We start from the raw sequence: 11,775 nt of genomic DNA, 5'->3' as shown, positions 1-11,775 counted from the left end.
TCTTTTTTATACTCAACACTCTGAGAGTAATGTCTGACATTGCAGTGCCTTCCTTCTTTCCACTCTGAATCCTCAAATGTATATACAGACTTAATTTTTGATTAAATATATTTTTCCCATTTACTGCATCTGCAGAAATTAGTATAAATGGGTATTTTCTAAACTGTAGTTTTTGAACAAATGTTTTTCACATTCATTACATTTTTAGGCTTTGTTTCAAATATAAATTCTCTGATGTTCAACAAAGTTTGAGCATCTGCATCAGGGTTTTCCTTTAATATAAAATGTGTACAATAAAATCTCTAATACAAGTAAAGGCACTACAATCCTGTTTATGTTTGTGATGTTTGGTCTTCAGAGTAAAGAGTCTTTATTTAAAGGCCTACATTTTCTGAACAGTCTTTTTATAGTCATCACATTTCTAAAGCTTTCTTTCCCCCGAGATGGAGTCTTGCTCTGTCACCCAGGCTGCAGTGTATTGGCTGAATCTTGGCTCACTGCAACCTCCGCCTTCCAGATTCAAGCAATTCTCTTGTCTCAGCCTCCCCAGTAACTGGAATTACAGGTGCACGCCACCATGCCCAACTAAGCTTTGTGTTTTTAGTAGAGATGGTGTTTTACCATGTTGACCACACTGGTCTTGTACTCCTGACCTCATGATCCACCTGCCTTGGCCTCTCAAAGTGTTGGGATTATAGATGTGAGCCACCGTGCCTGGCCTATAGTGCTTTTATTAAGTATAAACTTTCTGATATTGAGTAAGATGTGAGCATATATTAATGGCTTTTCACATTCTTTGTGTTTGTACAGTTTTTATCTAGTATAAATGCTTTCCTGTGCAATAAGGTGTGACAATTTGTTAAAAGTTTTGCAGTATTCTTCGTATTTGTAGGAGTATTCTTCAGTATGAATTATCTTACCTAACATAATGTGTGACTACCATAAAGCTCTTGCCATATTTAACACATTTCTAGAGTTTCTCTCAGTTTGATTTCTCTTTTTTAGAAAAGTCTGAGGCGTGGTTAAATGCTCTGTCACATTTTTTATGGATGTAGAGTTTCTCTCCAGTATAACATTTTTTAATTAATAAAGATGGAGAACCAGTTAAAGGCTTTGCCACATTTTTCAAAAATAATTTTTGTATTTTTAGTATAGATGGGGTTTTCTACTAAAAATACAAAAGTCAGTCAGTGTGGTGATACACACCTGTAATCCCACCTACTCAGGAGGCTGAGGCAGGAGCATCGCTTTTACCCAGGAGACAGAAGTTGGCAGTGAGCTGAGATTGTGCGGCTGCACTCCAGCCTGGGTGATAAAGTGAGACTCCATCTCAAAACAAAATTTTTTAAAATAAATTTCTTAGATTCATTAAGGTTTACGAGGGCTGGTTTTAAAGGCTGCTTTATTTATTATTTTTGTCCAATCCGAATTATCTTATGTACAATAAAGGTTTGGAACCGGTTAAAGGCTTGCCCACATTCTCCACACTTGTGATTTTTTCCAGTATACATTATTTTATGTATTATAAGGCCTGAGAGCTGGACTTTGCCACATTATTCATATTTGTAGGGTTTCTATCCAGTATGAATTTTCTTGTGATTAGCAAGACCTGAGGACCACTTAAAAACTTTGTCACATTCTTCACATTTGTAGGGTTTCTCTTCAGTATGAATCCTCTTATGAGTATCGAGAGTTGAGGAGAAGGTAAAGGCTTTCCCACATTCTTTACATTGGTACGGTTTCTCTCCAGTATGAATTCTCTTATGTTTCTTAATGGTTGAGGAGGAGTTAAAGGCTTTGCCACATTCTTCACATGTGTAGGGTTTCTCTCCAGTATGAATTCTCTTGTGGTAAGTGAGGGTTGAGGATAAGCTAAAGGCTTTGCCACATTCTTCACATGTGTAGGGTCTCTCTCCAGTATGAATTCTCCTGTGGTTAGCAAGGGTTGAGGTGCGGCTAAAGGCATTGCCACATACTTCACAGCTGTAGGGTTTCTCTCCAGTATGAATTCTCTTATGTTTAGTGAGGGTTGAGGACCAGCTAAAAGCTTTGCCACATTCTTCACATCTGTAGGGTTTCTCTCCAGTATGAATTCTTTTATGTTTAGTAAGGCTTGAGGAGCAGTTAAACACTTTGCCACATTCTTCACATTTGTAGGCATTCTCCCTAGTATGAATTATCTCAAGTTGATTGACGTGTGAAAGCATGCGAAATGATTTGCCATACTTTTTACATTTGAAATGTTTCTTTCCAGTATCTCCTGTCTTATGTCCGTTAGAATTTGAAATTTTACCAAAGACTCTGACACTTTTATAAGTCTGAAATATTTTGTTTTGGGTAGCTGACAAACGTTGGTTAACTTCATTATAACCTCCTTGGTGCACCTCACACTCATCCACACTTTCACAGCATTTTTTAAATTGAAACTTCTCATGTCCACATATCTTCTTGGTAGTACTTTTTCCGTATCTTACTGGCATTACTTTTTGGAGTAAATCTTTTACGCCCTTCTCTGGCTGAAGGTCTTGGGTAAGATAAGAATATGTTACTGAAAGACACAAAAATGGCAAGTTACTCCACTTACTAGACTCAGTTAAATATACTTTACAAATCAAATATATAAAATGATACAAAGTACATTAGCAAAACGGCATATCAAACTACCACAAGCCATAATTTCTTCATAGGTGTATAATTGCAACAAAAACAGTGATCAAAATATCTTTGTTGGAAATTTATAAATAAAGTAAGTGTGTGCACCAGGTGAGCACAATGCCAAGAACTATATAGAAAGAAAAAGTCTACTACATTTACCTAACACAGCCCTTCCTCATCCCCAATAGAAGAACATGGTGTCTTTGGGGTAAACTGTCAACTTCTGCCTTATATCTCAAAAGACAAGAAAAATACTGGCACCTATATCTTTACTTTTGGCTGACGGGGGCCTTTCTGTCTTCCATGACAGAAGTTGCTGAATAAAATGGTGATATACTTTGAAGTGACAGCTTTAAGTCTTCTGAGATCAAAAGTGAATGTTATAACAGCAGAAAGTCATCAGTAAGGTGGAAGGAAAACAGGTGTAGAAAGTAGTTACTGACTGGTAAGAAGAAGCATGGAGAGGTCTTCTAACTGAAAAATAAATACAAAGTTGCACACAAGACACATCCTGAGAACATGTTTGAGAGACTCCCAGAATCTCTAGCCAAGATAATTGGTTTCAACCTATGCCAGGAAAGAGCTGCAGCATAAAGATATTGAAATGTAGTTTTCCGCTAATTTCTAACTCTCAACCAAAGATTACAATGTATATAAAATATTAGGGCAACATGGTCCAACCAAAAAATCAAAAATTTTGAAAAAGCAACTATAAAAATAAAGTTGAATATATTAACTTTCAAATTATCCGATAATCCATATTACCCTCAATCAGAAAAATAAAAAACAGATATCCAAATAAAATCAGAAAAATAAGAATATCAACAAAAGGCTTGGATCAAAAAAATAAACAAATTGTGGAGGTGATTAAAAAAAAACAGAAAAAAAAATGTAAAAAAATTAAGAAGCTAAACAAATATATTGAAATATGACAAATTTGTCTATGCAACTGAAGTCATTTTTTTTTTTACCAGTTTAAAATACACTGTTGTAACATTAAATTGAATTAGTTGATTTATAAATGGACAAATGAGCCAGGAGTGGTGGCTCACGCCTGTAATCCCAGAAGTTTGGGAATCCAAGATGGGCAGATCACCTGAAGTCAGGAGTTTCAGATCAGCCTGACCAACATGGCAAAACCCCATCTCTACTGAAAATACAAAATTAGCTGGGCGTGGTATAACATCCCTGTAATCCCACCTACTCAGGGGGCTGAGGCAGGAGAATTGTTTGAATCCAGGAGGCAGAGGTTGCCATGAGCCAAGATTGCATCATTGCACTCCAGCCTGGGCAAGAAGAGAGAAATTCCACCTCAAAAGAAAGAACGAAAGAAAGAAATGGACCAAGTGATTAAACTAAGTTTTAATAAAAATGATATACAAATGGGAAGAACCATTTGAAAGGTTGCAAAAAATTAATAATTTTAGGAAAATAAAAAACAAAATCACAAGATAAAACAAAATTACCTCACATAGATTAGAATGGACACTATAAATTTTTTAAAAAACACTAACTGTGTTGATGATGTAAAGAAACTGAAACTCATGTAAGTTGTTGATGAGAAAAAAAGTGCAGCCATCATAAGAAATATCTTGAATGTTCTTCAAATAATTAAAAATGAAATTATCATATAGTACCGCAATTCTATTTATGAATCTTTACCTAAAGCATGCAACACAGTAAAATGAAAACAAAAGAGGTACCCTGTTTGCATATCCCCCCACAGCAGGTCTCATAAGTCTTTAAATAAATAAATAAATACCTGGATAAAAATAGAAAAATAAAAAAATTTTGTAAAAAAGCTTTATATTTCAGGCCGGGCGCGGTGGCTCAAGCCTGTAATCCCAGCACTTTGGGAGGCCGAGGCGGGTGGATCACGAGGTCAAGAGATCGAGACCATCCTGGTCAACATGGTGAAACCCCGTCTCTACTAAAAATACAAAAAATTAGCTGGGCATGGTGGCGCGTGCCTGTAATCCCAGCTACTCAGGAGGCTGAGGCAGGAGAATTTCCTGAACCCGGGAGGCGGAGGTTGCGGTGAGCCGAGATTGCGCCATTGCACTCCAGCCTGGGCAACAAGAGCGAAACTCCGTCTCAAAAAAAAAAAAAAAAAAAAAGCTTTCTATTTCAAGGCTATAATAATACAAATAGAATGGCATATGCAGAAAAATGGACCATCACCGATGAAACAAAACGACTATTCTCACACATTTTACACATGATACAAAAAAAGAATTTTAAAAATGGTTTAACAGTTTCTTAAAAATATACAGATATTTGTGTGTCTCCAGAAGCAATGGCAAAGCAGTTTGTGCATTCCCTTATAAGCCATAAAGAAAACTTTGGCTCACACTGTGAACTTGAAGGGAGATTACTGAAGCCAAAGTAGAATCCTTAGAGTATTTAAAAGCATGGGACAGAAGGTGTACCTATGTGAGAGCAAAGGAAAAAAATTACTCAGGCTTCTCAGAAACTCTTTCCATTGAAGCACAGCTCCCTACATATTAAGGACTGGCTTCCTCCTTGACTTGTGTACCTCCATTTGTGTTGTCCGCTTCTTTTGCTCTCACTTACCTGGGTGTTTGGCTACCATCTCATTTCTCTTTATATTACAGGGCTCTTTGTTTTCCTCCAGACGGGTGATCAATTCTGGTTTAGAGACAGTAATACCTGTTTTATTAAGGAAAAAAAAAAAAAGGAACATAAATCATAGGAAATTCTTTAATAACCAACCTAGTATTATGCTTAGTAAAGAGGTTATAATAGAAAATTCTAGAAAATTAATACTGATTCATAATAGAACTTTCTAAATATTTAGAAAATATTTTAAATTTGTAGATCTTTAATTTCACAACTCAGTATCTAAATCAAAAATTGATGGCAGCAACTGAATTCTAAGGTGTGGACAATGATATTTTATGCCACGACATTTTTGGAATTGCAACTAACTTAGAACAAAAGATACATAAGCTCAGGAAAGGGAAAAGTTCAGGTCAAGAGAAAACGTCTGGAAGAATTTGTTCTATACCAATGAGTCCCCAAGATTTTCTTAAAATCAGACACCTAAAATTCATTCGTGCAAAGCAGAAATTACCAAAAACATCTTAGAAAAGAGAAAAAAAATTTTCAGGATATATTCGGAATTGTGTATTGAAGTTATCCTCACCCAGGGAGACCAGGTTTCTGTAGTTCTCGAACATCACGTCTCTATATAAATTCCGCTGAGTATGATTCAGGCATTGCCACTCCTCCAAAGAGAATTCTATGGCTACATCACTGAATGTCAACAGTCCCTGAAAAAAAAAAAAAAAAAACAAAAAAACACTAATGAACATACAAACACCACATGTCATAGGCAGAGATTTTTATTTGGTTCAAGTTAAAAAACAGAGTAAAAAGAAGTGGTTCTGAATTATAAGAGTGACTAGAATTATTCAATAAGAATTTTTAATATAGAAGTATTCTCTAACTCCAGGAAAAGAGGATAGCATAAGATCCACAATACCACTGTAGATACGATACTTTTTTGGATGATAAATTATAAAATTGAGTGTATCAACATGGATAAGTTGATTTTTGAGAGCACAGTATTTTCATTTCATTCTTCTTAGGTCTATTTTGGTTTTTGAGACTGAGCCTCATTCTGTTGCCCAGGCTGGAGTGCAGTGGCATGATCTTGGCTCACTGCAACCTCCATCTCCCAGGTTCAAGCAATTATCCTGCCTCACCCTCCTGAGTAGTAGCTTGAACTACAGGCCTGAGCCACCATGCCTAGTTAATTTTTATATTTTTAGTAGAGATGGGGTTTCTCCATGTTAGCCAGGCTGGTCTTCAACTCCTGTTTATTTTTCCCTGCCCTCTCCTATCAGACACCAGCACTTTTTTTTATAGTAATGAGAGCATAAACTGCACTGACCTCTTCCTACCAAACTGAAACAGGGCAGGCAGTGCAGCCTACCTTTGCATCAAAGGTTGAAGTAAACTCCTGAATGTATCTTGAATCCCTCAAGTTTATAAATCACTTGGCAATCTTGGCCCTGCTTTATGCAATATAACTTTGCAGGATCCAAAAAAGGTCTAGGTATGGGCTTTTTCAAGAAGTCCCCTGTAAATACTGACTGTGCTTTCCCAGACACAGTATTAGCATTAGCTAGAGAAAGCAGGCACAACAAAGAGTCTCTGGTTGGGCACAGTGGCTCACACCTGTAATCCTAGCACTTTGGGAGGCTCAGGAAGGTGGATCGGGCTGGTCTTGAACTCCTTGAGCTCCTCAGGAGTTCAAGATCAGCCTGGTCAACATCGTAAAACCCCATCTCTATTAAAATACAAAGATTAGCTGGGCATGGTGGCACACGCCTGTACCACAGCAACTCGTGAGGCTGAGGTAGGAGAATTGCTTGAACCCATTTGGCAGAGCCTGAAGTGTGTCGAGATGGTGCCACAGCACTCCAGCCTGGGGACAGAGGAAGACTCCATCTCAAAAAAAAAAAAAAAAAGAGTCCCTTACACCGACCACAACTGTCACAATACAAATACTTGTGGTACAAATAAAGACAACCAATCTCCATCCTGAAATACTGTATTTTTTGTTGGCTTTTTAAAGTTTACAGAGACAACAGAAGGCAGCAATGTCTGAGTAAGTCTGCACTTGGGGAACATGTACACATGTACTAATAAAGTGTTTGTTAAGCAGACACTAGCACAGTCACAGAACAATGTGCTGTGAATAACACATAATGTGATTTAATTTTCATAGCACCCTGGGAATTGATACTAAGTGTCAAATTATTTTTAGCATTTAGATTGAGAGCACAGTATTTTCATTTCATTCTTCTTATGTCTCTCTATCATTAATTTTAAAAAGAAAATACATAGAATAATTCAATACAAAAAAAACCCGAAATGATGCAATTACATAAAAATTGAATAATCAGCTTCCAAAAAGCTATTTTGTAAATAATGAAATTATGGCAGAAATTTTAAAAAGTTTGAAACTAATTAGAGCCAAAATAAAACATACCAGAATCTCTGGGTCACAGCTAAGGCAGTGTTAACAACAAAAATGTATAACACTAAACATCCACGTCAAAAAGTTAGAAAGATCTTCATTTAGAATTTAATGTTACCATTAAAAGAATTCCAAAAGTAAGAGCAAACCAACTGCAAAGTTAGTAAAATACAAGAAGTAACCAAAATCAGAGCTGAAACGAACAAGACATAAATAAACATAAAAAGTTCAACAGGCCAGGCACAGTGGCTCATGTCTGTAATACCAGCACTTTGGGAGGCCGAGGCAGGTGGATCATGAAGTCAGGAGTTCCAGACCAGCCTTGCCAACATGTTGAAACCCCATCTCTACTAAAAATACAAAAATTAGCCAGGTGTGGTTGCAGGCACCTGTAATCCCAACTCACGAGGCTGAGGCAGGAGAATCACTTAAAACTGGAATGCAGTGGGCCGAGATCATGCTAATGCACTCCAGCCTGGGCAACAGAGCAAAACTCCATCTCAAAAAAAAAAAAAAAAAAAAAAAAAAAAGCCGGGGGCGGTGGCTCAAGCCTGTAATCCCAGCACTTTGGGAGGCCGAGGCGGGTGGATCACGAGGTCAAGAGATCAAGACCATCGTGGTCAACATGGTGAAACCCCGTCTCTACTAAAAATACAAAAAAAAAAAAAAAAAAAAAAAAAAAAAAAAAAAAAAAAAAAAATTAGCTGGGCATGGTGGCGTGTGCCTGTAATCCCAGCTACTCAGGAGGCTGAGGCAGGAGAATTGCCTGAACCCGGGAGGTGGAGGTGGCGGTGAGCCGAGATCGCACCATTGCACTCCAGCCTGGGTAACAAGAGCGAAACTCCGTCAAAAAAAAAAAAAAAAAAAAAAAAAAAAAAAAAAAAAAGACAGTGCTAAACTCCATCTAAAAAAACGAAACAAAACAAAAGCTCAACAAAACCAGAAGTTGATTCTATGAAAAAAATAGTAAGATAGATAAAACGCTAGACTAATGAAGAAAAAAGAAATAATTCAAATAAACACAATCAGACTAAAAAGTAAAAAAACAAAACAACAAAAAACCAGCTACTTGTGAGGTTGTAGAGAAACAGAATGCTTATACGCTGCTGGTGAGAGTGTAAATTTGTTCAACCATTGAGAAAAGCAGTTTGGCAACGTTTCAAAAACCTGAAAACAGAATTACCATTTGACCTAGCAATCTAATAATTGGGAATATACCCAATGAATGTAAATTATTCTACCATAAAGACACATGCACGCATATGTTTTACAGCACTATTCTAATAGTTAAAAAAAAAATAATTAAACCTGTATGTCTTCAATGGTAGACTGGATAAAGAAAATGTGGTATGTATACACCATGAAATATAACATAGCAACAAGAAAGAATAACATCACGTCTTTGCAGCAACATGAATGGAGCTGGAGACTGATGTTTTTAGAAAACTAGTGCAGGAACAGAAAATTAAATACTGTGTGTTGTGACTTATAAGTGGGAGCAAAATAATGAGAAAATGTGGACACAGACAGCGAGGCCCAGTTCAGGGTGGAGGGTCGGAGGGTGAAGAAAATCACGATTCCCCCCGATGACTTTCCCATCCCTGCACAATCTGGGTGAGATGAGGCGCTGGGAGCGCAGAGCTGCCCAGAGAGGGCTCCGGCCCAGGGCTAAGCTGCTGCGGAGGAAAAAGACAGAACTCCCAGGGTCCCAGCTGCTGGCCCAGGCACCGTCTTACGGCTCTGGGGGACTAAGAGCCGAGCTGGGCCAACGAGGGTTTGGGTCCTCCGACTTCGGAGCTGAGAGGAAGTCTGGCAGCTACAGCCACTTTCAGCCCGTTCCCACCAGCCCCCACCCCTCTCTCACAATGACAGACCCAGTACTCACCATTTCTGGGCTTCCAGGGGGTCCCGGTCTTTTAGCCATAAATCTGCGAATACCTGCAGGACACACGGCCACGGAGGCTTGGCCTCTAGAACAGAGGATGCAGAGCAGTGAAGAGAAGAACTGCAACTCTGAATACGGACGCAACATTACGGAAGCGTCCTGTTTTATCCTGCTGCACACCTGATTAGTTTCTAATCCAATGCTCCTGATTGGATGAGGTTTCAGGACCCACCCTTCACGCCCTGAATGACAGAAAATTTGATCAGACACCGGGCTGAATGAAGCAAAAATAACAGTGTAGGCTGCAGCCTTTACAGTCGAGGGTTTCTTCCCTGATCTAAGCCAGGCCAAAGCCAGAGGATATTTGCATTTAACCTTGTGTAACGTCCTATGCATTTATAAACGATATATAATATAGCAATTCATAAACTGAAAAAATATGACAATTATTTCAAAATTTCTAATTTTATGACCTTCTTTGCTGCGGATCCCTTGCAGTGATATGGTTGGGTTCTGCGGCTCCACTCTAACCTCATCTCAAATTGTAATTCCGGGCGGGTGCGATGGCTTCACGCCTGTAATCCCAGTACTTTAAAAGGCGGATAGGAGTGGATCACGAGGTCCGAAGCTCAGATCATCCTGGCTAATATAGCGAAATCCTGCCTCTACTAAAAATACAAAAATTAGCCGGATGGGAGGCGCGTGCCTATAGTCCCAGCTACTCGGGAGGCTGAGGCAGAAGAGTCGCTTGAACGCGGTAGGCAATGAGCCGAGATCGCAGCTTTGCACTCCAGCTTGGGCTACAGAGCCAGACTCCGTCTCATAAAAAAAATTGTAATTCTCATGTGTCAGGGCGGGGACCGGGTGGAGGTAATTGTATCATTGGGACGGATTATCCTCAGGCTGTTCTTGCGATAGTAAGAGAGCTCTCAAGATAATCTGATGGTTTAAAATTGTGGCACGCTCCCCCCACCCCATTCTTCTTCCACCATGTAATATGTGCCTTACTTTCCCTTCACCTTCTGCCATGGTCATGATTGGAAGTATCCTGAGGATTCCTCAGCAGTGCAGAACTATGATTTAATTAAACCACTTTTTAAAAGAAATTACCCAGTCTGAGGAATTTGTATAAACAATACAGCAGTGTGAAAATGGACTAATCAGGCAGCCTGACATTTCAGAAAGGAGGCAATCTTTGCAGTAAAATACGGGCCACAAGTAAATTTTGAATGGTCTAGTAGCCGAATGCTAAAAAGCAAAAAGAAAAAGGTGGGGCTGGGCACAGTGACACGCCCCAGCACTTTCAGAGGCTGCGGTGGTGGACCACCTGAGGTCAGGAGACTGAGCCTGGCTAACCCTGACCCTAACCCTGAGAAATGCCATTTTGTAAAAGACAAAGCTGTTCTTAAAATAAGTTGTAACGGCTTCCTCATTCTCTTTGCAATAACTGCTGACCTTGGCTTCTATGAAAAGTGCTTGCTTCTGCTTATCAATAAGTGCTGAAAAGTTGCTTGCCCTGCATCCCCCCACCCTGAAACCACCCTGAAACCAGGATGTGGTTTTTCATCTTAAAAATCTCTCTCCCCCTGAACTCGGGGCCACGGGTTGGAGAGACATGAGTCCTCCGTGGTCACCGGCATAATAAATGACCCTGCAATTTGACATACTTTTGTCTTGGTGTTGACTTTCTATGCTCGGTCTGGTCCAGTACAACAGATTCTTCTTTTTTTCTTTTCTTTTACTTTTTTTTTTTTTTTTTTGAGACAGAGTTTTACTCTTGTCTCCCAGGCTGGAGTGTGGTGGTGCGATCTTGACTCACTGCAACCTCCACGTCTCAGGTTCAAGGGATTCTCCTGCCTCAGCCTCTCAAGTAGCTAGGATTACAGGTGCCCACCACCACACCCAGCTAACTTTTTGTATTTTTAGTATAGACAGGGTTTTGCCATATTTGGCAGGCTGGTCTTGAACTCCTGACCTCAGGTGATGCACCCACCTTGGCCTTCCAAAGTGCTGGGATTGCAGGCGTGAGTCACCGCGCCCAGCCTTAAGACTATTCTTGTTGTTCAAATAGGTTAGTTTCTCACAAAGGGAAAGAAAAGAGGCACGTCACCTGCAGTTCTCTCTGATCCTGGGAAGTGTTAAGACAAAAACTTTTTCTGTTGCTCACAGTTAAATTTCACAATCTAAACAAGGATATCTTAGTGCTTTGGGGTTCAGCAGATCAGTT

The 11,775-nt window shown here is 39.2% G+C and overlaps 1 protein-coding gene across 1 annotated transcript; it reads right to left on the bottom strand.

The window, feature by feature from the left end:
• Window positions 1–1,574: 1,574 nt before the first annotated feature.
• On the bottom strand, window positions 1,575–9,638 carry LOC120366411 (uncharacterized). Its single transcript, XM_074395515.1, has 4 exons — window positions 9,549–9,638; window positions 5,822–5,948; window positions 5,230–5,325; window positions 1,575–2,548 (listed from the first exon to the last, which is right to left on the bottom strand). Exons 1-4 carry the CDS (start codon window positions 9,585–9,587, stop codon window positions 1,575–1,577), a joined length of 1,236 nt encoding a protein of 411 aa, XP_074251616.1. The 5' UTR covers window positions 9,588–9,638.
• Between the last annotated feature and the right edge of the window lie 2,137 nt (window positions 9,639–11,775).

Source organism: Saimiri boliviensis, chromosome 2 (assembly GCF_048565385.1).
Source record: "Saimiri boliviensis isolate mSaiBol1 chromosome 2, mSaiBol1.pri, whole genome shotgun sequence".
In the NCBI taxonomy this organism is placed as follows: domain Eukaryota; kingdom Metazoa; phylum Chordata; class Mammalia; order Primates; family Cebidae; genus Saimiri; species Saimiri boliviensis.
This window is presented reverse-complemented; position numbering and strand designations above follow the sequence as displayed.